Source organism: Globicephala melas, chromosome 2 (assembly GCF_963455315.2).
Source record: "Globicephala melas chromosome 2, mGloMel1.2, whole genome shotgun sequence".
Taxonomy (NCBI): Eukaryota; Metazoa; Chordata; class Mammalia; order Artiodactyla; family Delphinidae; genus Globicephala; species Globicephala melas.
In genome coordinates, this window is record NC_083315.2 from 131891695 (window position 1) to 131919595 (window position 27901).

General features: G+C 40.4%; 1 protein-coding gene across 1 annotated transcript; it reads left to right on the forward strand.

Moving 5' to 3' along the window:
• The first annotated feature begins 276 nt into the window (after nucleotides 1-276).
• Nucleotides 277-15435, forward strand: MAPK1IP1L (mitogen-activated protein kinase 1 interacting protein 1 like). Its single transcript, XM_030855038.2, has 4 exons — nucleotides 277-418; nucleotides 8659-8680; nucleotides 9375-10082; nucleotides 11083-15435. Exons 2-4 carry the CDS (start codon nucleotides 8663-8665, stop codon nucleotides 11092-11094), a joined length of 738 nt encoding a protein of 245 aa, XP_030710898.1. The 5' UTR covers nucleotides 277-418; nucleotides 8659-8662; the 3' UTR covers nucleotides 11095-15435.
• Nucleotides 15436-27901: the final 12466 nt, after the last annotated feature.

Sequence of the window (27901 nt, forward strand, 5' to 3'; positions counted from 1 at the left end):
CGCCAGGGTGCCCAGAACGCCACCGGCCACTGGCGTTTCCTCCAGACTGCTCAGAACTCCGGAACATCGGGGCTCTTTCCTCCCGCCCACCGAGAGAAAACAGCCGCCCGGGAGCGAGCGCAAGGAACAGCCGCGCCGCCGGGGCCGGGCGGGCCGCAGTGCCACCCGGGCCCTGTAGGGAGCGCGCGCGGCCCGGCCCGGCCGACCAGAGGAGAGGCGGAGCGCGGGCGGGGGCAGCGCGCTCGAAGCTCTGCGCTTCCTGTTCCGGCGCCAGGAGGAGCCGCGCGCTGCTGGTGCTGCTGCCGCCCCCATCTCCGTCGCCGCTGCTGTCGGTCGGGCTGCGCTCAGTTCTTCAGCGATCAGTTCCCTCGGACCCATCGCCGCTTCTAGACCTTGCTGCGGGTTCGGATCTTGCCGGGTGAGGCTGCCTCGGCGCTGGCGGGGTCGTGGAGGGGAGCAAAGGAGCACGCCCAAGCGGGACGCGGGCGCAGTAACGGAGATGCCTGAGTCGCTTCTTTGGGGGCCGGGGGCTAAGGGTTTCTCCCTGTCGTCTTCCTCCCGGCTGCGGGATGTCGGCCCTCTCGCCCCCCAAGGAGAAGGCGTCGGAGGCGGGTGACGTCGCGCCCGATGGGTTTCTCCGCGCGTGACGTCAGGCCTGGCTGGGGGCGGGGCGGGGAGCGGCCTGGCCCCTCCCCCACCCCTTCCCGGGCAGGCGCGACCCGCTCGGAGGCCGGTTCGCTCCGGTTGATCCCGGACTCCTTTTGTTCGTTTGGCCCTTTAGGGCTGCCGGCCTCCCGCCCCTTGGCCCTGACCCCCTCCCCCACTCAGTAATTTCCAATGAAAGGGAGAGGGAGGCCTAAACAGATTCTTGGTGGAGTCTGTGACGCTAGTTTAAGATTTTTCGCATTGTGACGTTTTGGTCATTATTTTCTAGAGGAGTTGCTAGCAGATACCTTAGATGAATACCCATGACAGAAACGATGAGAAGTGTTGAGTTCTGTAATACTCCCTTTTTGTAGGATTTAGGAGCACTTGGTGGCTTTGGACCGTTTTCTTCTGAAAACCAAGCGTAGTGCTTTTAATAAATGAGGATTCTAATGTTGGAGCATCGAATCGTACTCACCTGACTGAAAAAAAATTTTTTTATAGCATTGCTACTAAAGAAATACTCGTACACGTGGTGGTTGTATGGGCCTCATTACAGGGGAAGGTAGCCTTCAGAAATCTTTCAGAAGTTCTTTGTTTAGGAGTGTTCTTTGGGCAGGGAGAACAGACATTTTTCTTGCTACTGGTGTCTTGAACCTCCTATTCAAAATTAGTTTGTTTCAGAAACTTGAGCTGTGTGTACTAGAATGTCCTTTTCCCATCTCCAGGAGGAACGGAGACCCAGAGACAACCCCTTAACCGAAATCCTTGGGACCAGTGTGTTTTGGAATTCAGAAATCTTTGGATTTTATCTTTAGATTTTAGAAAGACAATAAGGTGCAAAGATGAGAGATCACACCAGCAGAGTCGGGGCAGCATCCTCTAATCCAACAGTAATATTTGTTCAGCGAATAGGGGAGAATTAATGGAAACTGTAAAATAGCCTCAGGTCAGGTTTTGCCACCAAGTAAGTTTTATGCCAGACCTGGGAGCATTTCTTTCATTTTTAGAGGTTTCTGAACTGAGAACTGTAGATAAAGGTTTGTGGACCTATCGTAGCAATTTGTAAAAGCTAACATTTGTTGAGTTTTCGCTATGTGCCAGACAGTGACCAAGAGAGTTGTTTATTATGTAAGTCTCACAGCAAATCTATGAAGTGGATGCTACTCCTGTCTACTTTCACCTCTGGGGTTGGCACAGCTCAGCTTGTTCAGAGCCAGCCAGTGAAGTGCAGTGTTACGTAGTCTGTCATACTATTGGCGTTCACTCTTTTTAACCATAAGCAATATGCCCACACACAGAGGAGGACAAGATAATGTGTCTGTTTTCCGGGCACTTTTATTATAGGCACTTGATTTACCAGTCCCATTTAGTCTCTCCTGTTACTGGTCCGTTCTTTATAGTTGATGTAACAGGTTCATTCAGGTGAGCTGACTCAGAGACATTCAAACCTTGGTCTAGAGACTCTCTGCTAAGGCTTTCATATTCCTCCATTTTCTACATTCTAACCAATTGGAAGTGCTTACACCAGGGGTCCCCAACCGCGAGGCCACGGACCCGTACGGACCCGCGCGTCCGTGGCCAGTTAGGAACCAGGCCGCACGGCAGGAGGTGAGCTGCGGTGAGCGAGCAAAGCTTCATCTGCCGCTCCCCATCGCTCGCATTACCGCCTGAGCCATCCCCTCCCCCCACCCCCGCTTCCGTGGAAAATTTGTTTTCCGTGAAACCGGCCCCTGGTGAAAAGGTTGGGCCCTGCTGGCTTACACTTCCCACAGATCCCTTGTCCCCCTCTCAGCTTTTGCACAAACTTCTCCTTTCCCTAGGGCCTATCGTAGCTCTTCACCTCATTGTTCTCCCAGACTGCAAAGGCACCACTCCTCGGGACTCCTTGTCTGATACTCCTTTCCTTGATTCCTTTAGGAGCTTTTTGAGGTGCTCCCATAGAGCCCTGCGCTTACCCCAGGTAACCTACTGTTTAAATGGTAGTTCTCCGCCATACTGTGAACGCCTTTAAGCGTTTATTCCACGCAATACTATTCATTTCCCCAAGGCCCAACGCAGTACCTGGCACCTATGTTCCAATAAGTATCTGAGTGTAGAAAATACGGCTGACATGAGGTTGTGGGAAAAAAAAATTTTTAATTACATGTTTTTAAGTAATTTAAAATGTTCAAAAACTTGTAGATCCCCAATTTCTTGAGTTGCCCAAATGTAAATTAGAGTGTATCTGATAAACGCCAATACTAAAATTTATCCTATATGCTCATTCAAAATTTATATTTTCAGTACAATATATTACCACTACTGTTTCCTCTCTCCATACTAAACAAAACCATGCAAAAATCCTGATTTCCCTTAGTGAGTCTTAATAAATGTGTTACTTGTTTATAACTGTAGATTATTAAATATTTTACTTATCTGTGAAGTAGTCGGGAATTATAACTGTTTTGCTGATGGGAAGATGGTCTCTGGTTAAAAAGTTTGCCTTTGTCAAAAGATTCAGATAAAAGGATTGGTGTCCATGTTTCATAACTGTGTAGTCCCATACTGTTTATGACTCCACTACAATTTGATGGCCTGTTGAAATATTCCTTTTACAATAGTCACTAGTAATTTATGGAGTTCAACTTTTTTTAAACCTCCCCATGATGGAATTACCATTTTTACTCTAAAGGCCATACGCTTACAGAAATGTTTTACTTTTCTAGTGCATGTTGAAAGAAATTTTGTACTCTTGTTTTAAAATTGCTCCTCAGAAAATACAATGATTGGGCTTCCCTGGTGGCGCAGTGGTTTAGAATCCACCTGCCAACGCAGGGGACATGGGTTCAAGCCCTGGTCCGGGAAGATCCCACATGCCGCGGAGCAACTAAACCCGTGCGCCACAACTACTGAGCCTGCACTCTAGAGCTCGGGAGCCACAACTACTGAGCCCTCGTGCCACAACTACTAAAGCCCACGCGCCTAGAGCCCATGGTCCGTAGCAGGAGAAGCCACCGCAGTGAGAAGCCCATGCACCGCAATGAAGAGTAGCCACTGCTTGCCACAACTAGAGAAAGCCCACACGCAGCAACAAAGACCCAACACAGCCAAAAATTAAAAAAAATAAAAATACAGTGATTATTCTTCACACATGTACTGCCATAAAGTATTAACAGAAAGTTTTGGAAGTGATAGCTTTAGATTATTCTGAAAAGAAAATTAAAATCTTCCTTGATTTTACACTTTTTTTTCCTAGTTCAAGGTTGCATTGGCCTCATCTTAATTAGCATAATCCATATGTTTGAGAATCGTTTTTTAGAAAATCTAGGGTTTGGAGAATCCCCTGGCTGTCCATTGGTTAGGACTTGGCACTTTCATTGCTGGGATCCCAGGTTCAATCCCTGGTGGGGAAGCTAAGATTCCACAAGCCACGCGGCACGGCCAAAAAAAAGAAATAAGAAAACCTAGGGGTTTTTGTGGTGTTTTTTTTTTTACATTCTGCAACTCTTCTCATATTGGAATAGTGATGTCCAACTCTATTTTTTATTTTTTTATTTTTTATTTTTTATTTTTTTGCGGTACGCGGGCCTCTCACTGTTGTGGCCTCTCTAGCTGCGGAGCACAGGCTCCGGACGCGCAGGCCCAGCGGCCACGGCTCACGGGCCCAGCCGCTCCGCGGCATGTGGGATCCTCCCGGACCGGGGCACGAACCCGCGTCCCCTGCATCGGCAGGCGGACTCCCAACCACTGCGCCAACAGGGAAGCCCCCAACTCTATTTTTTAACCTTTTTATGATGAAAGTATTCTCCAAGTAATAAATTGGAATGTTTCCAATTAATATGAACACTGTTTATTCTAGGCATGGAGAGCAGGTCACTTTACTATGCAGTTCTGTAGAACAGGAAGTGACTTATTTCTAATCCCTTTGGTCAGGGCTTTATTATTTCCTCTGTCTTCCAGGATTTGATTTTGAATTTAAACTTTCGAAAGCCAGAGTTGTGAATCAGTTTGATATTATTAACTAATGGAATATATTTTAATGTAATGCAATGATTAATTAACTATAGTTTTTCAAAAACTAAGAGGGAGATGAGTAATTCTGAAAACGCAAACTGTAAGACCACGTGAAATTCATTGAGTTGCTTACTTGGTTAGGTTTTCTGCTCCAGAATTAGTGTGAACTTTGATACAGAACTATTTTCTGTTTCGAAAAGGCTCACCCTGTTTGAAAAGAATGTTAGTCTTAGGTAGACTTTAAACTTGTGCATGGATAAACTTTAGTCCTAAGAATTTACTATTGTGTGATGTGACATTTCAGTATAAAACAAACCTTAACATGGGAATGACTAGGTAATTGTATTTGCTATACATTCATGATGTGTTTTTTAATATTATGAATTAAGAGCAGGGTTATAGCAGTTGCAGCAGTAGGCTTCCTGTTCATTTTCTTTATCATTCCTCATGATAACCAAGTCATAAATAATAAAATTGTAAATGCAAGGATGGCTCAATATTAAGCAATATATATGTAACTATATTGTGATTGATGGGACAAAGGAGAAGAACTGCAAGATCAACTCATTAGATGCCAAAAAAAATCATCTGAAGAAATTCAGTGTTGGATTTTTTATTTTTAACTAGCAAAATAGGAATAAATAAGTTTAGCAAAATAGGCATAGATAGAAACTTCCTTACTGTAATTTTTTTTAAATCTCAAAACTAAAAATGAGTCATATATAAACATTAGAAGCATTGCCAGGAGAGTTGAGAAGAAGACTGCTGTGCTCACACTATCTTATTTAATATTTCATTGTTTAAGTCCTAGCTTAGGCCAAAGAGAAAAGAGGTGTAAATACTGCAAAGAGAAGGTAAAATGATTTTTTGCTAATGACATAATCCTTTATCTGCAGATTCCAGAGAGTCAACTGAGAGACTTTCAGGATAAAATAATTCAATAATGTCACTGCTTACAAAAGTAACACACTAAAATTTGAAAGGCTTTCCCATATATGAACAACCAATTAGAAAATATAATGGAAGAACCAATTTACAACCACAAGAAAACGTTTACCATTTAGAAATCTAACTCAAAAAATGTGTAGGAGTCTTGATTTTTAAAAACTGAGTGGGGACTTCCCTGGTGGCGCAGTGGTTGGGAATCCGCCTGCCAATGCAGGGGACATGGGTTCGAGCCCCGGTCCGGGAAAATCCCACATGCCGCGGAGCAACAAAGCCCGTGTGCCACAACTACTGAGCCTGCACTCTAGAGCCCATGAGCCACAACTGCTGAGCCCATGTGCCACAACTACTGAAGCCCGCGTGCCTAGAGCCCGTGCTCCGCAACAAAAGAAGCCACCGCAATAAGAAGCCCATGCACCGCAACGAAGAGTAGCCCCCGCTACCAGCAACTAGAGAAAGCCCGCACGCAGCAATGAAGACCCAACGCAGCCAAAAGTAAAATAAATAAATTTATTTAAAAAAAAATAACTACTGAGTGATAATAAATGACAGTGATGGGAACTAGAAAGACATACCTTGTTCTTGAATGGGAATATTTTATACTTTAAATGTATGAAATGTCCCCTAAATTAATCTGTAAATTTAATGTTTTTTTGTTGTGTTGTTGTGTTTTGTTTGTTTTGTTTTTTTACAAAATGATCTAGAAAAAAATAAGCATGAAAATATTCAGGAAAATCTGAAATAAACAGTAATAGTAGGTCATAAAATTTGTTTAAAATTTAAAGCTGCCCTGATAAGATGAGATGTTATAGTGTGGATCAGTAGGAAAGAATAGAGTTCACAATACCTTTGGGAAATGATGGAGGCTCTATGACTTGGTGGTTAAGAGCCTTGGCTCTGGGGGCTTCCCTGGTGGCGCAGTGGTTAAGAATCCGCCTGCCAATGCAGGGGACAGGGGTTTGAGCCCTGGTCCAGGAAGATCCCACGTGCCACAGAGCAACTAAGCCCAAGCACCACAACTACTGAAGCCCACGCACATAGAGCCCGTGCTCCACAACAAGAGAAGCCACTACAATGAGAAGCCAGTGCACTGCAATGAAGAGTAGCCCCCGCTTGCCGCAACTAGAGAAAAAGCCCGCGCACAGCAACGAAGACCCAATGCAGCCAAAAATACATAAATAAATTTATTTAAAAAAAAAAAAAAAAGAATCTGCCTGCCAATGCAGGGGACACAGGTTCGAGCCCTGGTCCGGGAAGATCCCACATGCTGCGGAGCAACCAAGCCCATGCACCACAACTACTGAGCCTGCGTGCCTAGAGCCTGTGCTCCACAACGAGAGAAGCCCACACACCGCCAAGAAGAGTAGCCCCTGCTCACCACAGCTAGAGAAAGCCCATGCACAGCAATGAAGACCCAACACAGCCAAAAATAAATAAGTAAAATAAATAAATTTATTTAAAATATATATTTAAAAAACAAAAAAAAGAGCCTTGGCTCTACAGTCAGACGATACCTGGATTTGAATCTCTTCTCTGCTTGTCACTAGCTCTGACCTTAAACAGGGTAACTTGCTAAGCTTCCTTTTCTCCAGCTGTACACTGGGAGTGGTAATAGAATCTGCATCTATTAAACGAGATTATACACCTAAAGCACTTAGCATGGTGCCTGTTCCATGATATATTTACATATATGTGTGTATGTATGTATATACAGTGTTTGTTGTCAATAGCAACTGTATAATGTGTTAAAGGTAGCTTGTCAAATGGGTTCAAGCCCTGGTCCGGGAAGATCCCACATGCTGTGGAGCAACTAAGCCTGTGCGCCACAACTGCTGAGCCTGCGCTATGGAGCCTGTGCTCCGCAACAAGAGAAGCTCCCCCTCACCGCAACTAGAGAAAAGCCCATGCACAGCAACGAAGACCCAACGCAGCCAAAAATAAAAATAAATAAATAATAAATAAATTTTTTAAAAAAAGTAGCTTGTCAAGTCTGTTGAAATAAGATAGATTATTCAGTAATTGTTGTTTGAAAGAACAGAAAGATTTTAAACAAGTTAAACCATAGAAGTACTATTAGAAGGCATAGGTGAATTTTTTTTTGTCTCATATGACAGACATCTAATTTCCTTAATGTCTTACAACGCATTAAAAAAAAGATGTACTACTAAGTAGTAAAATGATCAAAGTCAAAATAGAGTTCATACTGTGTTATTCTATTTATGTGAAGTCAAGGAACAAGCGAAAACTAAGAAAGTGATTGCTGAGTGGTAAAGGGGAATTGATTGGAATGTGGCATGAGTAAACCTATGGAGTGAAGGAAATGTTCTGTCTTGGATGGTTACAGGGGCATATGCAACTGTCAGAGCTTGTTTACCTGAACACTGATCCGTGCATTTTATTGAAAGTGAATTATACTTCAGTTATAAAAATTGATAAAAGTGGTCCAAGGGCATGAGCATATTCACAGAAAAAGAAGTCTAAATGTGGTATTAAATTTAAATGATGCTCTACTTGCCACTTAAAGAAATGTAAGTTAAAACAAGATGCCAATTTTTAACCTATTATAATGGAAAATGATTTATAAATTTAATAACATCCAGTGGTGAAGAGGAGTTTTAAAAAGGTAGAGTGTAAATTGGCATGGGCTTTTTGAGATGGATCTTAGATGACTTTACCTGTTGACTATGTATTTCACTTCTGTACTTTTTCCTGGTGATAGACTCGAAAAGATAGGTGTTTAAAGATGTTCACTGTGTCATTGTTTAAAACAATTCAAACTGTGAACAACCTAAACTGCCACCAACTTGAGACTGTAAACTAAATTATGGATCACTTTTATATGATGTGCAGCCAGTAAAAAGGGATGAAGTTTACAGAGGTGTATGAACTATTATGGAAATTTTTCCTATATAAAGAAAATCATTATATAAATGATTAAGATTCCATTTAAGTAAAAATAGTGTATGCATAGCTCCTTAAAGAATATATAAGAAATTAAACACTGGTTTTGAAATATTCCTTCTTTCTTTTTTTTTCTTTTTTTTTTTTTTGTTTGTTTGGTCTTGTTTTTAGGAAAATGTCTGATGAATTTTCGGTAAGTTGATGCATTTACTCTTCATAAGTTTTTTGGCTCTTAGAAAAAAGACATGGTCCTAACTGTGGGCCCTAAGTCTTCCAATGTAAAAGAGATGCATTTTGTGATTCTTGGTTTTTGTTTTTGTTTTTGTTTTTTTAGCATGTGATTTTGATAGATGATTTGCCCTAAGTTACTTAGCTATGTTTGAAAATGCATTCTGTCGTATTTATTTCTTTATGAATCCTTAAGTAAAAAATTTTTTAAAGGGTTACTTCTGTTCTCTTTTAACCTTATAGTGTTAATAATAGCCAACATTTATTGAAAATTACATACCAGGCACTGTGTTAAGTGCATTAAATGAGTTATCTCATTTAGGCCTCAGGTTAACCCTAAACTGTTTTGAAAATGAGGAAACTGAAGCTCAGAGAGGGTATATAACTTGTTTGAGGTAAAGCCAGGATCGAGATCACACTATGTTAATCAGTTGTATTTAGAAAACTTGAGCTTCTCTGAGGAATTTGCATTGTAAAGCTGCTGTTTGAGGTAACTCCTAAATTTTGTATTAAATGAGTTGTTTTTTAAAAAACTGAACAGCTTGGCTTTTGAAGAATCCCTGACCCTATAGCTTACTATCCTTTATGGGTTTGTAATTATGTTTGGCATTGCTTGTCCCTGAATAAGGTCAGTAAGACACGCCTGTTTTGTATTCCAGTTGGCAGATGCGCTACCTGAACACTCCCCTGCCAAAACCTCTGCTGTGAGCAATACAAAACCCGGCCAACCTCCTCAAGGCTGGCCAGGTTCCAACCCTTGGAATAACCCAAGTGCTCCACCTTCTGTGCCATCTGGACTCCCACCAAGTGCAACACCCTCCACTGTGCCTTTTGGACCAGCACCAACAGGAATGTATCCCTCTGTGCCTCCCACCGGACCACCTCCAGGACCCCCTGCACCCTTTCCTCCTTCTGGACCATCATGTCCCCCACCTGGTGGTCCTTATCCAGCCCCAACTGTGCCAGGCCCTGGCCCCACAGGGCCATATCCGACACCAAATATGCCCTTTCCAGAGCTTCCAAGACCCTATGGTGCGCCCACAGATCCAGCTGCAGCTGGTCCTTTAGGTCCATGGGGATCCATGTCTTCTGGACCTTGGGCACCAGGAATGGGAGGGCAGTATCCTACCCCTAATATGCCATATCCATCTCCAGGGCCGTATCCCGCCCCTCCTCCTCCCCAAGCACCAGGGGCTGCACCACCTGTTCCATGGGGCACTGTTCCACCAGGAGCCTGGGGACCACCAGCGCCATATCCTGCCCCTGCAGGATCATATCCCACACCAGGACTCTATCCCAGTCCCAACAATCCTTTTCAAGTGCCTTCAGGACCTTCCGGTGCTCCACCGATGCCCGGTGGCCCCCATGTGAGTGTTTAATTTGTTATTTAACATGCAGTAATAGTCCCATAAGCACAACTGAAAGATTGTCTCCACTTTCGGATGGAAGATTAGAAAGCTTTTAAACCTTTTTAAAAAAGGTGTGTGTATATTAAAAAAGAGTAACTTTCAAACTTCAGGTAAACTTAGGTAAAGCATTTAAAAGGATGAAAACAATATTCCTGGTACTAAAAATAGAAAAATTCCCCAAATATCCCCAAAGACTTTGTAATGTAGTAAGCAGTGTCCTCAACAGCATCCTTGAGGTAAACTCAAAGATGTGTTTCATTGGATTTTTTTTTTTTTTTTAACATTTCTCAGTACTGTTTTATAGCATCACACCAAAGCACAAGTTCACTAAAAGTAATCTCTGCCAGTCTGGCTAGATATAGAGGTAGATTTTTAGAGAATCCAGGGCAGTGAATGTGTAACGTTGCCCATCTTTCATGCAACTGTCCATAGTGTTTCTCAGCCAACGTTTTGTTAGATCCTTAACAGTACTGATCTCAAGATTATACCAATCTCTGCATTGCCAATTATATGTAATGCTGTGTGCTTTACTGTCAGCCAGGCTGGAGTAGGGTTGACATCTTAGTTGAGGACCCTTTCTTGGGCGTATGACCAAATAGAAAAGCACCCTGTTTCCCTATGAACTGAGCCAAGTCAGATGCTCCATAGGGGCGAAAAAATCTATTTATTCTTAACAAAGTACTAATCAGATCTCCAGCCAGATTAATCAAACATCCACCTCAATTGTAAAGGAGAAATACCTTAATAAAGTGCCCCTAAAACTTCTTTTCATTAGTGTAACTTTTTGCTCTCTATATATTGTCTTAAAAAATTATTTTTGTAAATTGTATGCCAGAATAAGTGAGATGATTAGCTGTTTGGCTTTATTAAGCAATAAGTTTATTTTAAGCCACAGCAAGGAGTTAATCAACTCCATTTACAAAATCTAGAAGTTTACTTTTTCTTTTTTCTATTGCAGTCTTACCATTAAGTTAACAATGGATGAAGAGATGACGCTTTGCTTTTTGAAGTACATATATATATATGCACTTGAATGCATATATAAAAATTGCTGTTTCACTATTCTTAGAGGGCATTCATGAAAGAACAACTCTTGCACCTCTCAGAAGATATCTGCCTCTTGTGCTTGGATGTATAGTACATCTGATGGAAACAATCAGATAAAAATGTAAAAGTAAATCATTCAAATGTGATTTTTATTCGGTTTTTATGGAAAGTTAAAGTAATTAAGTATATTGAATAGCTCTTTGATACAATTTGTTTAAAACAAATTTTCAATTTGTTTAAATTATGAAACTAAATACTTATCACTTTTTCCCCTAAATAAACACACTTTGAAAACAATCACATTGTCATAATTTAAACAAATGATGCCTCTCAACATCTTGAGCTGCTCTATCTATAGGATAAATAAACCTGGTCCTTCTGAGGTTATCTTTTGGATATACATTTTAAAACTTGGTAATTATTGTCAGATGTTGAGTTCATTTTTATCCTTGAGCTTTTAGTAAAAACTTCATTTTGAGTTCCACCTGATTTATTTTTAGCCATATGGGTCATACAGCTCTAAAATCTGCCCTTTATGGAAACTGTTTTCTTTTTAATGCAGGCTAACATGTATATGTGAATTATATTCTTAGAGAATTGGTGATCTCTTTGTACTTGTAGAATAGATTATGATGTGTCCATATTACTTCGGAAAGAGCTCAAGGACGGAAATATTTCTCTCCTTTGTCTTGAACCTCAAACTAGAAGAGACCCTAGGAACTGCTTCATAGTAACAAGTAATTTGCAGTCCTACAAAACACTCTTCTACAGGAGTCTTCCTGTAGTCCCCTCCCCCTCGGTTCTTTAGAAGGAGCACTTCCCTTCATTCCATCCTGATGCAGAAAACTGGCACACTCTAGGGGTCTATCACAAACACAGAAGTTATGTTTAGAGAACCTTAGTCATACAGACATGACTGTTCTCTTGTACAAGCGTGATCGAAACACGTTACGTCTTTCAGAGTCTGGTTAAGCTATGTCATCGTCTCTTGCATAGTTTTCCTGGATCTGTTTGTAACGTGCTTATGGCTGACAGTTCAGTTCTGTATTTGTTGACAGGTAAGACAGGTAAATAGGTAGAAGAATGAGTGCCATCCTCAAAAATTATTCTCTAGCTGTGACACTGAGGATAATCATAAAGTGTAGATCTCTGCAATTGAGTTTAAAGCAGTGTGACTGTGTTACTTAAAAATAAGTGGTGTTTGTAACCTCCAGAATAGCTTTTTGGCACCTTATCTTTAAATCCGATTTTTAGATTTGGGATAGAACTGACCATGTTATTTGTCAAATTTTGAATGTATTCATTAGGTTCCTAAAATGTATTGTGACTTTCTTGACCAGTATATGAGAGATTTATGCTGGAGCTCTTACCTTTGCTTAGAAATAAAATATTTAGTAGTTTATTTCTCTTACAGTTAAAATGTCAAGAATGCCAAATGCTGCCAATTTAATGGTTTGATAGCTACCTCCTTTTAAGAAAGCAAGATTGTCACCTTTGAGAGGAACATTCAGTCTTTAGGCCTCCCTTAAGTAGATGATAGATTCAGGCTTTCAGAATTGAAACTAATCTGTTTAGATATTTTCAGACTGGGGAATGTTAGACAGCCCTTTCATAGTGGCACAGTCTTTCTTTCACTTCTTTGCAGGGACAAGTGGCAGCTATCTGCAACACTCTTGGAATCTGTTGTAGCCTTCAGTTTATAAGGCAGTAGCCTTAGAAGGTGTCATAGCTTAACTTATCAATCAATATCATAATGTCAGCTAACTCTGGAGGGATGAAAGGCAAAGTGAGATGGCAGCAAAGATATCTCTCCTTTTGGTTATTTTGGTTGTCCTACCTTGGAATAAGTTGACAACTCTGGCTTTAGATAAAATATTTAACACTAGAGAGGATAACGTTTGACTACAAGAAGAATAGGTAGCAAGTTTGGGAATCTCTTATTGTGGAGACCATTTACTATCAGAGAAAATCTTATGCTAAAGGATTTAAAGGGCCATGAATACAAGATTTGGAATTATTACCCCTTATAAGTATATCAACTGCTGGTGACCCATACTGCCCAGTGTGTCCTAGATGATACTGCCGTTTTAAACTTGGCTTTTTGAGGATTTTCCAACTGATTTTTGGGAAATTTTTTTTAAATATAAGAATTGAAATCAAAGGGAATAGAATTTACTTTTACATTCTTTTTAATTTTCAAGCATCATTTCTCAACTTGAGGGAGGGGCATCTCAATTCTTGTGGGTACTTGGGGGCAAAAGGTATTTTTAGGTTCAGGGTGGAGTTAAGAAAAGCAGAAGTTGTTTCAAGGGAGGAATGGAGGAAAGCATCTAAGAAGGTTTTTGTCTTTACAAGGGAATAATGTTGCTTTTAAAACAAGTTATGCTAGGCTGAGATTGGTTTGTGGAAGAGACTGCTTGTTAGAAAGTATGTTTGGTCTTAAAGGGATATGAAGTATGGAATATGCTGCCATTTGGACTTTCAGAGCAGGAATTTTAAGATAAATTTGATGGAGATAGTTGAGATGTGTTGAGAAATAGTGTCTCTGAAGTTAGAATCTTAGATTTTGAAATTTTGAGCCTAAAAATGACAATGAAAAATTAAAGTATAGACCTTAGGTCCTCATTCACACACTCAGTCCTCGAGAATGAAGGCTCCTTAAAGGAGTGCTTACAATGCCTTGGGTTGTCTGAACTGGACCCGGCCTGACACTTTTTCATGCTTTTGAAGATGGCTGTTTACAGCTGTGACTCCATAGCCCTGTTTTCTGTAAAGTAATATATTGATTATTTGGGAATAGACAATACATTTTTTTAATTACCCAAGGGCCTCCTTCATTCTTTGTCAGTTTTTACTGTTTATTGTTTTCAGTAGAGAATAATAAAAGGGCAGAGAAGAAAGGGGGTGAATTTTGGGCCTTGGTCTGTCATACCACTACAATGGGATACTAGAATATTTTCTAGGAAAGAAGTCAGTTTTTCCCCTGCTGTTTTTACCTCACAGTTATTAGTGCTACCTGTTGTAGTCAGATGTACAGCTTTTGAAACTATTCGTGTGTATCAACATAGCTCTACTCAGAGTTTCAGTTAAAATACTGTGCCTAGTTTGCATATCAATCAGTTGCCTACACTTCCAAAAGATTCGTGCCAATGTCTTCCTTCCTCACCCTGAATAATCTAGTGCTAGATTTATAAAATGCCTGGTTTATAAACCTTGGAAATTCAACCTAAGCACAGACCTTCAAGTGTTCAAGTTTTTGAAAAGCGTAAAGCTTGCTTCAGATGAATCACACTGATCCACTGTACTGTGCATAGAAAGTGGTGGGTGGCTTTCAGGGAAGACTATAATTTTATCTTAATAAAGCAATATTTAGTATTGAAGACAGACACTGTTTTATTTTCAGAATTCTGCCAAGTATAACAAAAATTGCCAATAAAATAATCAGTATTAAAGAAATGGCCATGCAAGCTTCTGGCAATAGACAGCATCTGAAAACTGCATTCATTCAGCAGACACTCAGATGTCAATGATCCAGGTGCTTTGCCAGATGCCAGAGATACAGAGACGAAGAGAATGCCTGTCTTTCAGAGGCTTACAGCCTAGGGGGAGGCATTACAGAATTGATGAGTACATCCAGTATTAGTTTACCTGGACAAACATATTTTAGTATTGCCGCTGGTGGAATTTATAGACTAGCCTTTGAGCATTTAAAGAACAAAGTAGGGCATACCTTTTTTTAAAGTAAGAAAATGCTTTCAAGACTGTAGAGTTTGTCAGTGCAACTATCAAGAGTGCAAAGTAATGGGATGTTTTTCCTGTAATTTTCCCCTGGATAAAGGCACTTTCACTGCCTGTCACTGATTAGTAGATCCTGATTTATTGCCATTAAGTAAACTTGACTTCTTATGCGTGTTATATAAAGCATTTTTTTTCCTTGATATTTTTGTATTTTTTCTTGATATTGTGATTTTTTTCATTGACTTAATAATGACAAATTTAATGTATGTAATTGTCTATGCATTTTAAGTTAAACTGCCTAAAATGTGATTTGACACATACACATTTGTTTGTATTATGAACTGTAAGCAATCTGTTTGAGATGTTAGGTTTTATCACCTGCTGCTGTATTTGTAAACAAAGACAAATGTTGCTTTAAGACGTAATTATAATTAGGAATAGTCTATGGATGTGATACTTGATATTTTTTAAGATAAACTTGTTTGCTTTTGTGTATTACACCTGAAAAGTTTTTTTTTTAAATGTATTTTCATGGTTTCACAGTTTTTCCATTTCTTTTAATCTTTAAGCCTAATTCTGGGCTTCCCAGAGCAAGTCCAAAGCTTGATTAACTGCAAATTTGTTGTCATAAAGAGAGAAAGAAAAACAGCCCGAGACATCCCTCTGTATGTGATCTGCCATTCACTAAGGCATTTAAACAGGCTGCCTGGGAACAACCCCTCCTCCACAAACCATCTTTCAGCAACACATTGTCCACTGTGAGGATTTCCTTTTCTCCCTTCAAGGCTAGCCTTGCTTTGTAACCAAGTTATCTACACATGAAGTCAGGGAACTTTCCCTATCTGCCCCTGCTGCCACCACCCCGCTTTCTTTTATGAAAGATACTGCTATGCCTGTAGTAAGGGTCACATTATTAAACTTGGTATATAGTTGCTGTTTTCTTTCCACAGGAAAAGGTTTGCTAGCCTTTCTTGAAACCCATTGTGAGTGGGGCTATAAACAAGTGAATAATTTGTGGTATATTCTGTTTTCGGAAAGGATTTCTGCTTTTTGCCTTTGGACAAAAAAAACATAAATTTTTAAAGTTGCATTTGATGTCTTAACATATCTCCTAAAAGTACCCACCTAAAGTGGAGCTGTGAAATAGGTAGTGAAATATAAGATCACTCTGGAGCAGGGCTGGGGGTTTCCCATCGTGAAATGACATTCCTTTGACCAACACATTCTTGCCTGGGTACCTGACACAAGCAAGTTCTTTTTTTACCACCATTTTAAAACTTAGCACTAGTCCTTTTGCAACAGTCCTTTTGCAAAATAGAATCCTAACTATAAGCTCATTTATTTTAGATAAGACAAGGCAATAGAATTCTAATGCCAGAAGAGAATTTGGGCCTTCTCATAGAGTTTGTTCCTATCGCATTTGAACAGTATTCTCAAATACCATCATGTTGCAGTTTAGGACTTAAACATGGATTAGGGTGGCAGGGGCACAATTTGGTTCATAGCACTTACAGATAAGGTGTTTGAGGGGACACAAAGTTTTGCTGCTTTTAAATTCTTAAAAACTATTGTAGATGACCACATCTCTAGCTGAGGTTAGCTAAAATCAATCGAATCTCCATCCATCTAGAATTCTAAACTATGCTTAAAGTGTTAGTGTCACACAAGAAAAGAGGATTATTTAACAAGTTTTTGCTCTGCCTTGTTTTATATTAGGCCTTATTTTTTAAGATGGTCATTTGGATGAGCATTCCTTAAAGATAGGTAGATTTAAAAGACAGCCTTTTTTTTTTAGGGATAAGGAAATCTTTAAAAGAGGTTAAGTAGGGCTTCCCTGGTGGCGCAGTGGTTGAGAGTCCGCCTGGTGGCGCAGTGGTTGAGAGTCCGCCTGCCGACGCAGGGGACACGGGTTCATGACCCAGTCCGGGAAGATCCCACATGCCGCGGAGTGGCTGGGCCCGTGAGCCATGGTCACTGAGCCTGCGCATCCGGAGCCTGTGCTCCACAGCGGGAGAGGCCACAACAGTGAGAGGCCCACGTACCGCAAAAAAAAAAAAAAAAAAGGTTAAGTAAATCCCAAGGTCTCCTTACATGACAATGGCATCAAAACAGGGTTTGTCCAGTAGATTATATTTTGCTTAGATATCCAGTACCCTTTATATGCAGTTCCTTGATTACCAATCTAGATCCTTGCCTTTTCTCTTCCACAAGACATCCTGACTTGTTCTTGTTCCCTTAACCACTGAGTAGATTCCAAAGCTATGGGAAAACTAGGAAAACACTCAACTGGTTAACTTTTTAGATAAAGAGGCCAAGTTAAACTGAGCTTCATGTATTGTCCTACTTCTTACCCAGCTTCATTTCCTGGGAGCTAGTAACTATAGCTCTTCTGTACACTTTACATACTTTAGCTCATGGAACTCTTAACACCCTGCATTTGAGATATACACAATCTAGGAGAAGACAAGTCTAGTTGACTGTTGAAATGCACTGTCCCAATTAAGACAACAAACCTCTAAGACAAGGACAGTTCTTAATCCTCATTTTACAGATGATGAAACTACAGCTAAGAGGTAGAGATCACATAGCTGGTATGTTATGGAACGGAGAATCCTAGGTGTGACCGATCACAAAGCTTTGTTCTGTTCCAGTTTGCTGCAGAATGCTGCTTTCCTAAGAACAGGTTCTCCATCTTACACGTGCCTGCCATGGTTGCCTTAGTGCTGTAGTTCTGCTTCCAAAATTGTATACCTGGAAAGTCAAATCCATCTAACATGTATTGAATGTTATGTAGCAGACCTTTCACACAGTTTATGTCACTGAATAAGTTTCATTAGATATTCACTTTAAAAATCTAGTGTTTGTTTGAAATGTATATCCTTAGTGTCTGGTGAATAAGCACAGTTCTTAAACTGCTAACTTGGAGAGTTGTATTTTCACAAACAAAGACAAATAATATTCAGAGGTGTAGCATTAAGAGTAGGTTAAAATATGGATGTGAGAATTGTTACAAAAGGTCCTGGATGATCAAATCACTGGTTTCAGCCCTACCGATTATTGAAGACACTGCTTATCCAGCTGCCCCAAAGTGGGAAAGGCTTGGACAAGGCTGTCAGAGCGGCTGAGACAAAAGAGGTTTCTGTTAGTAGTAGATGAGCAGCCAAGATGTACAGGAACTGTACAGAGGGTGGGAGAGTCCAAGGGAGGTTCTACCGAGTATGGCTTGACAGTTCTTTTTTTAAACTTGCCGATGCAGGACATGCTAAGTTAAAACATCTAAACTGTTGCTTAGTTACTGCAACACAAAAAAATCCCAAGTACTAAACTTAATGAATACCTGGATCCCTTCTTGACTGTGCAAAGAAATCTTTACTAAAAAAGCCCAAACTACACGACGAACGATCAGGACTCGGTACTTGGGCTCTTTATAGAAGGGGGATGAAGAAGATTAATGTAAACTAGGAGAAGCCTGTTGACAAACTTCACAAGACTTCTTATCTGAAAGGTGGTAACAAGTCTGCACCTCTGGCGAGTCCGTAATAGAAATCTGATCAAATTCTAGAATGCAGTTTTTCACGGTTCAGTGAGCAGCACAATTGCTAGGGATTCAAGGGCAGAGTTTTTAGTTTTGAGCTCAGCCTGGCAGTGTGATTTGGTACAATTGACTAGCTTCCTGTGCTGATTTACCTTATCTATAAAACAGATAATAACGCTCAAAATACTCAAAGCACCAGGAGGGAAAAATGGAACATTCTTTCTTGGAGGGATTCTATTTAGTGTACTAGCATTAACTAAAAGATTACACATCTAATATATAGTATCACTGTTAATGCTTTTTAAAAAAATCAGATTGTCAAGCTTGAAGGCTAAAATTTACACAATGTGATGATATATTTATTAAACACAAAGATTGCCTTATAAGTGGCCGTACATGCCAGTTTGCCTGGGACAACTCTGGTTTATGTTGTCCAGGCGTAATTATTAACAGTACCCTCCTTGCATTCTCAAAAGTGTCCCGGATTTAAGGATAAATTATATGGTTATCTTAACTATAACAAAATAGAATGCAAGTGAAGATTTTCCATGTTTGTTTCCTGAGATAAAAAACATCCTAAACATGTTTTAGCATAGAATTAACCTTTCCTTCACATATATTATCTAGGGTGCAACTTATACTGCATCTTATAAAGGTGAAGAAAAATATCCCAGTCACTTAATTGCAGCCACAATTGTCTTCAGAAAATCCCCAAAGAAGAGAGCACATTCTAGTCCCAGAACAGGAAGCCATGCCTTTTTTAAACAGAAGCTAGATAGAGAAGGGGAGATGGGAATAAGGCTTTCTACGTTTCTGGGCATCTGTCCAAAGGTTCTTGCCTCATAGCCTCAAATGTGTTTTTTTTCCCCCATTCTGAAAGCAATTTCCCTTAAAGCTCCAAGTTCTTTCCTAACTTAATCTTCTCACAAACTCAGTAGCACTGAAAATCATGTCCAATTTTGGGGGTCTTTAGCTGCTACATACAAACATCACTAAATCTCTGGTAGAACTGCATTTCATTTCCTCCAGTCCTGGGCTGACACGAGTGTTTCTAATTCACAATAATGGTGGAGGGGAGGGGACCGCAAAATTATTAGTTCATAGGGTCCATTAGTGGCAGGAAATAAATGATGAAAACTTAAACCATTTCAGAAATATCTGTTGGCTGTAGTAATAGTTTTCCAGTTTTTGCTATTTAAGCACATTTTTTAATACTAGAACTTGGGATCTCCTGTAAGGTTTCAGTGCTTCAGGGGTTGCCACGCTAGTCTTCATCAAGCTGTTGGTAGAATGTCTGCTGCCACGACCAAGTTCTCAGAACGATCAAGTTCTCTCACATGGCTGCCTGGCGAAGTACTTGGAGTTGCTGGAAACCATGTTTCCTCGGTGCTGGTGTGCTAGCACACTCCCTCGTCCCTCCTGCAGTTTGAGTCCTGCCCTTTACCACAGGCAGCGGCTTCTTAGCTTAGCATTCCGACAGCACTGCCGTAAAAGTACATGTCCCCCACGGTGGTAAAAATCAGTTTTGCATGTTGACCACAATTTAGTGACACATCTGTTCTCAGCACACTATTAGGCTGCAGTGGTTGTGAAGTTAGAATCGGAAACAGCTCACTGAAAACATCCGATTGAATAGAAAGTGAAACCTCAAAATAAGTTTGAATATCCATTTGCTGCTAGTACCTTTCATAACAAAGTACTTGGGAATCACATCTGACTTACTCATCAGAAAATTATTGCTCTCAAACAGCCCATACTCTGTATAATGAAAAGCATATTAGCATTACCAGGGGGAGGGTTGGAAGGAGATGCAACTGGGATGGGTACATGGAGGACTTGTTAGAGTCTGATAATGTTCTATTGAGTGGGGTGAGGGCTATACATGAGTATTCGTTCTATTTATTTAACTCCAAAGATATGTAATACTCTTTTGTATGTACAATTTACTTGTTAAAGCATATGGGGCCTGAGCACCTAATAGTGAAAGGAAACCCCAGTTTCACCCAGACTCCCTTTGAGAAAGGTAGAAAGGCCAGGCTTCAGTGTGACTGATTCCTGAGACATGTAACAGTATCATAGGGCTGTGCCTAGCGTCAGTTTTTCCTTTGTCCTGATAACTGAAGATCTCAATTGCTTTAGGAGACAGATGGTTGTCATTAAGAACACAAAACATAAAGGGTCTGCATAGTGGTCCATTCAGTCTAGCATCCAGGCTGACAATGACAACAAGAAATGTTCTGTGAAAGAGCATAACTGGTACCTAAACCCAGCACGAGACAAGTGGAGAGGCGATTAAAAGCATTCGATTTTATAAGGCATTGTGTTAGGCTAGTACAAAGAGAATCACAGAATGAATATAGCCCCTCCCACACAGGAGGAGATGATAGGGATGGTATGCTCCATGGTGATATTAGGATAAGTGGAGAAAAACGAGGAAAACACAGACTGAGGATGAAGTGGTGCAGGAGCGTGTAAAGAGCACAGGTTCTGGAACCTGACCAGCCATATATACCGCTTACTAGATATGTCACATTGGGTGAGTTACTTAACCTCTTGCTGCCTCCATTTCCTCAGCTATAAAAGGCGGATAACAATAATCCTAACTCCATAGGGTTTTGAGAATTAAATGAAGTAATCCAGGTAAAGCACACAGTGCTTGATGTCATAACCACTCAACAAATGTGAATGTACCACGGGACCCGGAAGGCACTTTTCTAGGTGTTAACAGTCTAGCAGAAGAAAGAGAAAAGTGAACAGGTCGTTTTCATTCGGTGTGATGTTCCAAGTGCAGGAGGTGCAGATGACTCAGAAGACCCAAGCAGCACCTGAGAGTTAAGCGGCTACCATATTTTGAGCACTACAGCCTCCTAAGGGCTTGCATCACATTATCCCGTTGAGTCAGGGGGTAAAATTCAGCTCTGTGAATGCAGAGCCGCATTCTTTCCCCTTTGCGATGCAGATCTCCATCAGTGATTCAAGGCATCTGGCACTTCAGAAAAAGTCCTGTCTCAGAGAAAATGAATACAAGAAGGAGACTGTCTACACCTCCAGCCTGTTTGCCCCTGGCCACATTTTCCTAATCACATCCATACTCTGTTTGAAAGCAGCTGACTTTGGGGTAGGCCAAGGAATGGTTATGTGAGTAAGTTTCCGGAGGGATGCGAGGCAAGCAGCTACTCTGGGGAGGAGCTGATTGAAGCTGCTTGAGTGTAACTATTCTACCGCTGAGGAGCGGGTAGAGTAGAGCCCGTGTTCCCAACATTCCAGAGAACAGCTAGCCCCACCCTGGAACGGCTTTCCCAGCATTATTTCCCAGTGACGTCAGCAGCATACCTGCGAACACAGCTTGTTTCATGGCTGCCCACAGCTACACCATTCCTTCTTGCTGGCCTTTGGGAGTACACAAGACCTATTCATTACAGAGTCTCAGGCCACTAGGAACTCTGAACACCTCATTTTCAAACAGAGAGCCCTGCTTTTCCAAGGCTCCTTTGCTCCAGATTACATGAGAGACTTTAGCCCATATATAGGGATGCCAACTACTACTTTGATCAGGGAATAGATAAGAGAGGCATTTCTTGGAATGAATACGGGAGGATCTGAGCCTCGGATAAAGGGAATTGAGAAGACTTTGACCTAAGACAGAGGAAGACAGAACAGTCCTAACTTAAATGAGCAAAAATGTATCAGCACATAGAGTTTTTCATTCAACTGGTACTTTAAAAAATTTATTTATTTTATTTATTTATTTTTGGCTGTGTTGGGTCTTCATTGCTGTGTGCGGGCTTTCTCTAGTTGCGGCGAGCAAGGGCTACTCTTCGTTGCGGTGCGTGGGCTTCTCATTGCGGTGGTTTCTCTTGTTGTGGAGCACGGGCTCTAGGCTTGCGGGCTCAGTAATTTGTGGTACGCGGGCTTAATTGCTCCGCGGCATGTGGGATCTTCCCGGACCAGGGCTCGAACCCGTGTCCCCTGCACTGGCAGGTGGATTCTTAACCACTGCGCCACCAGGGAAGTCCTCAACTGGTGTTTTTATTAACCACTTGCACTGTGCCATGTGCTAGTAATTCAACAGTCAACTAGTCAGTTTCTGCTCTCAGGCAGCTCACAAGCTAGTGGCAGAGACAATCATTAGATAACATTAATTGCACTTGTGATAAGTGATGGGGAGAGAAGCATAACCTAGTTTGTAGGAGTCAAGTAAAGCTCGCCAGAGGAAACAGCATTTGAACTGCCATCTGAGGGGTGAGCAGGATTTAGGCAGGAGACAAATTGGGAGAAGGGTGCCAGGAAGACAATATAAGAGGGGCAAGAAGGCAGTCCTTGAGCGCAGGGAGGGAGGGAGGGCCGGGAGTGGGGGTACCTGCCTCCCTGTTGACGGTGCTGGGGCAGAGGATGTGAAATGGAGCACACACAATAGGGTGGAAGCCTTGTGATCGGCTCTACTTCTTTCCCCCGTTTTGTCTACTAGATTAAGTCAGCTATCTTCCTATTGACAAATGCAGAGACTCCAATAAACTCAGTTTCAAGTCTTTAGAATCCCTTGACAGTCCAGGGTAACCATACCAGGGAGATCCTTTTCATAGAGATCTGGGTTCCCTGAGGTCTCATTAAACTAATATTTTCCCAGCCTGGTGGAAGAGGAGGTCTTCAGTTTTATTTGTTTGTTTGTTTCTTAATTTCTTCAACTTTATCTTTTTATTTATTTATTTATTGGCTGCTTTGGGTCTTTGGTTGCTGTGCCCAGGCTTTCTCTATTTGCGGTGAGCGGGGGCTGCTCTTTGTTGAGATGTGCAGGCTTCTCATTGCGGTGGCTTCTCTTTGTTACGGAGCACAGGCTCTAGGCACACAGGCTGCAGTACTTGTGACACATGGGTTCAGTAGTTGTGGCGTGCAGGCTCTAGAGTGCAGGCTCAGTAGTTGTGGCACACGGGCTTAGTTGCTCCACGGCACGTGGGATCTTCCCGGACCAGGGATCGAACCCGTGTCCCCTGCATTGGCAGGCGGATTCTTAACCACTGTGCCACTAGGGAAGTCCCCATAGATTTATTTCTAACCCAGAAAAGCTGAAGTCTATATAAGGTACACAAGGGAATTTCAAATCAACTGCTTAGTCTATGGCTGCCTTAGGAAACATCTACATTTCCCAGCCCTCTTTAAGGCCTTGCGCAGAGCAGTCCCCTAGGGGGCATTTCCCAGGATGTGTTCTATAGAACACTAATTGCTAGATATATACCTCGAGTAGAGTTCCATGGGTCAGTAAGTTTGGGAACACTACGAAAGGTACCCCTACATGAGTGTGTTAAGGCACTAACAAGTCCTGCAGTAAAGAAACCCAATAGTTCCCACGTGTATTTTACAGGAACTTTTTGTTTGAATAATTATATTTCTATGGCAAGACTACAAGAGGGTATTGCTTATTTTTTTAAGATTTATTCAGTGTACACCATGTCCAAAGTAGGTGAGTGTGTCACAGAGAGATGAAGGAATAACAGATGGGGAGAGTTTAGGACATTTGGTGTATAGTTTTAATATATTTAATTCTGTAGATGATAAGAAATGGATGGATAAACTCATAAGATACATCAAGTAAAGGTCAGAATTAGTAAATAGAACATGTGTGGGTTAAACATTGATGAAAAGGGGCTAGAAGAACCAAGAGTACATGAGGTAATAAACATACATGAGGGGCGCCTGGGCACTAAATATTCAACGATACATTCGATATCAATATTCATGAGTCCTTAATTCGGCCACCCATTAGTGATACCTAGTCTGGCTCCATGTGCCCTCCATGGCTGTTCAACAGACGATTTGACAAGCTACAACTGTGGCTATAACTTCATGTCTCCAACAGAGCAAGTATGTATCACTGACATAGGACCCCCTAGCTCGAACCTCAACTCTAGTCTTTGTATCTGCATTGCCAGCAAGCAGGGAAAGCTGACACAGCACAGAAAGAGAAAGACAGAAGTCCTAGGAACATAGCACACCCCAGGATTTCAGTAGCACAGTCCTATCAATTCCACTGGTCCCTATCCTAAGTGTTTGTTTAACGTAGCCATTTCCACTCCCTTGTTTCTCAGTGTGTTTTACGTTGACTTAATAAACTTTGTGATCCAAGCCCTTCGATTTGGTGTGTGATCTTTTATATTCCATGAACCCCGGGATAGCTTGCCTAGTAGTGTATTTAGAGGCTACTATTGGATGAAGGTAATTTTCCACGTAACAGAGTGACACACATAGATTTTTTAAAAATTAGCTAATCTAGTCAATAGCATTGGTAAACCTAGGCTAGATTGATCAGGAAAAAAAAAAAGGAAGAAAACACAAATTACCAATATTAGGAATGAGAGAGAGGACATTTCTACACATTCTGCAGATACTAAAAGAATAAGGAAATATCAACAACTTCATGCCAATAAATTCAACAACTTACATGAAAGTGACAAATTCTGTGGAAGACATAAACTATCAGTGCTCACTCAAGATGAAATAAATAATCTAAATAGCCCTATCTTTTAAAGAAATTGAAGTTGTAGTTTAATACCTTCCCATAATTGTACAGCCACTTGGAAAACAGCCTGGCAATTTCTTCAGAGGTTAAACCCAGAGTTACCATATGACCCAGTAATTCCACTCCTAGGTATATACTCAAGAAAAACGAAAACACATGTCTACACAAACAACTGTACACAAATGTTCATAGCAACATTATTCGTAATAGCCAAAAAGTAGAAAGAACCCAAATGTTCATCAACTGATAAATAGATGAACAAAATGTGGTATATCCATACTATAGAATATTATTCAGCCATAAAAAGGAATGAAATACTGATATACGCTATAACATAGATAAACCTTGAAAACATGCTAAGTCAAAGAAGCCAGTCACAAAGGACCACACTGAGTATGATTCCAGTCATATGAAATGTCCAGAATTAGCAAATCCGTAGAAGTAGATTGGTGGTTGCCAGGGCCTGGGGACAGGGGGGAAGTAGGGAGTGACTCCTAATAGGTACAGAGTTTCTCTTTGGCGTAAAGAAAATGTTATGGCATTCTGATTGCAGTAATGGGTGCACAGCTCTATAAATATAGTAAAATCCACAGAATTGTACCCTCTAAAAGGGTACACTTTATGCTCTATGAATTATGTCTTAGTAAAGCTATTATTAAATCAATCTATGTAATTCACCATATTAAAGACTAAAAAGGAAAAAAAATCATAATTGTATCAGTAGACACAGAAAAATACTTGGCAAAATCCAACATCAATTCTTGATTAAAAGAAAAAAACCTCTTAGCAAACTAAGAATAGAAAGGAACTTCCTCAACCTGTTATAGGGAATCTATAGCTAACATCATACTAAATGGTAAAAGACTGAATGCCTTCCCTCTAAAATTAGGAACAAGGGAAGGATGTCTGCTTTCATCACTTCTATTTAATATTGTACTGGTTCAAGTCAGTATAATAAGGCAAGGAAAAGAAATAAAAGACAATCAAATTGAAAAGAAAGTAGTAAAACTATTCATAGAGGACATGATCGTCGATGCAGAAAATCCTATGGAGTCTACAAAAATAGCTTATAAAAGTAATAAGTGAGGTTAGCATGACTCCTGGATATAAGTTCAATATATAAAAATCAACTGTATATCAATATATTAGCAAACAACTGAAACCTGAAATTAAAAATCGTACCATTTACCCTAATACCAAAAATGTCAAATGCAGAACAATAAAATTGACAGAAGTGCATGTCCTGTACACTGAAAACTACAAAATATAGCTGAGAGAAATTAAAGGAGACCTCAATAAATAAAGAGCTACTCTATATTTGTGGACCAGAATACTCAGTATTGTTAAGATGTCAATTCTCCCTGAGTTTACACATAGATTCAATGCTATTCTAATCAAAACCCCAGCAGGTTTTTTGTATAAAACTTGACAAGCTAATTCTAAATTTTATTTGAAAATGAAAACAATCTAATAGCTAAACAACTTTGGAAAAGACACAGTAATCAAGACAGTATAGTATTGGCATGAAGACAGATCACTGGGGGAAAAATAGAGTGTGGAAACAGACCTACACATATATGGTAAATTGATTTTTCAACAAACATGTAAAAGTGATTTAGTAGAGAAAGGATTGTCTTAACAGTGCTGAAATATTGCCTATCCAAGGGGGAAAAAAACTACTTTGATTCATATCTCACACCATACACAAAAATTAACCTAACATTTATAGACCTACATGTAAAACTTAAAACTATAAAACTTCTAGAGGAAAACATAGGAGAAATCTTTGTGACCTTGGATCATAATACCAAAGGCATGACCCATAAAAGAAAAAATTGATAAACTGTATTTCTTTACAATTAATTTCTATTCTTTGAAAGACAGTGCTAGGAGAATAATAAGACAAGTTACAGACTTCAAGAAAATATTTGTAAATCACATAAAGGATTTATATACACAATATATTTTTAAAGTCTCAAAACTCAAAAATAAGAAAACAAAACCCCATCAATATTGCGTAAACAATTTGAACAGATAATTCATCAAAAAGATGAATGGCACAGTGGTTGAGAGTCCGCCTGCCGATGCAGGGGACGCGGGTTCGTGCCCCGGTCCGGGAGGATCCCACATGCCGCGGAGTGGCTGGGCCCATGAGCCATGGCCGCTGAGCCTGCGCGTCCGGAGCCTGTGCTCCACAATGGGAGAGGCCACAACAGTGAGAGTCCCACGTACCGCAAAAAAAAAAAAAAAAATTATATATATATATATATATATATATATATAGCGCGAAAAAGAGCACATTTTAAAATGCTCAACATCATTACTCATTAGGGAAATTAAAATTAAAATCATAAAGAGATACTACTACATACCTATTAGAATATCCAAAATTAAAAAGACTGATCATACCAACTATTGTCATCAATGTGGAGCAGCTGGAACTCTCATATGCTACTAAGGGGAATGGAAAATGGTACAACCACTTAGAAACTAATTTGGCAGTTTCTTGAAAAATTTGACATTTACCTACCTTATGACCCACCCATTCTACTCCCAGGAGAAACATAAGTTTGTGCCCATATAAAGACTTGTACACAAATGTTCATAGTAGTTTTATTTCTAATATTTCAAAACTGAAACAACCCAAATATCCATCAGTAGGTGAGTGGATAAACAAATTGGGGTATATCTGCCTAGCATTTGATATACTCAACTGCGGAAAATTACTAAGCAACTGATAGATACACTCAACAATACAGATGAATTTCAAAATAATGCTGAGTGAAAGAAGCCAAAAAAATAGTGCATACTATATGATTCCATTTATATACAATTCTAGCAAATGCAAGCTAATCTGTAGAGACAGAGAGTAGATAGTGGTTGCCTGAGGACAAATAAATGGATTACAAAAGATATAAGGAAACTTCGGGGGGTTATGGATAT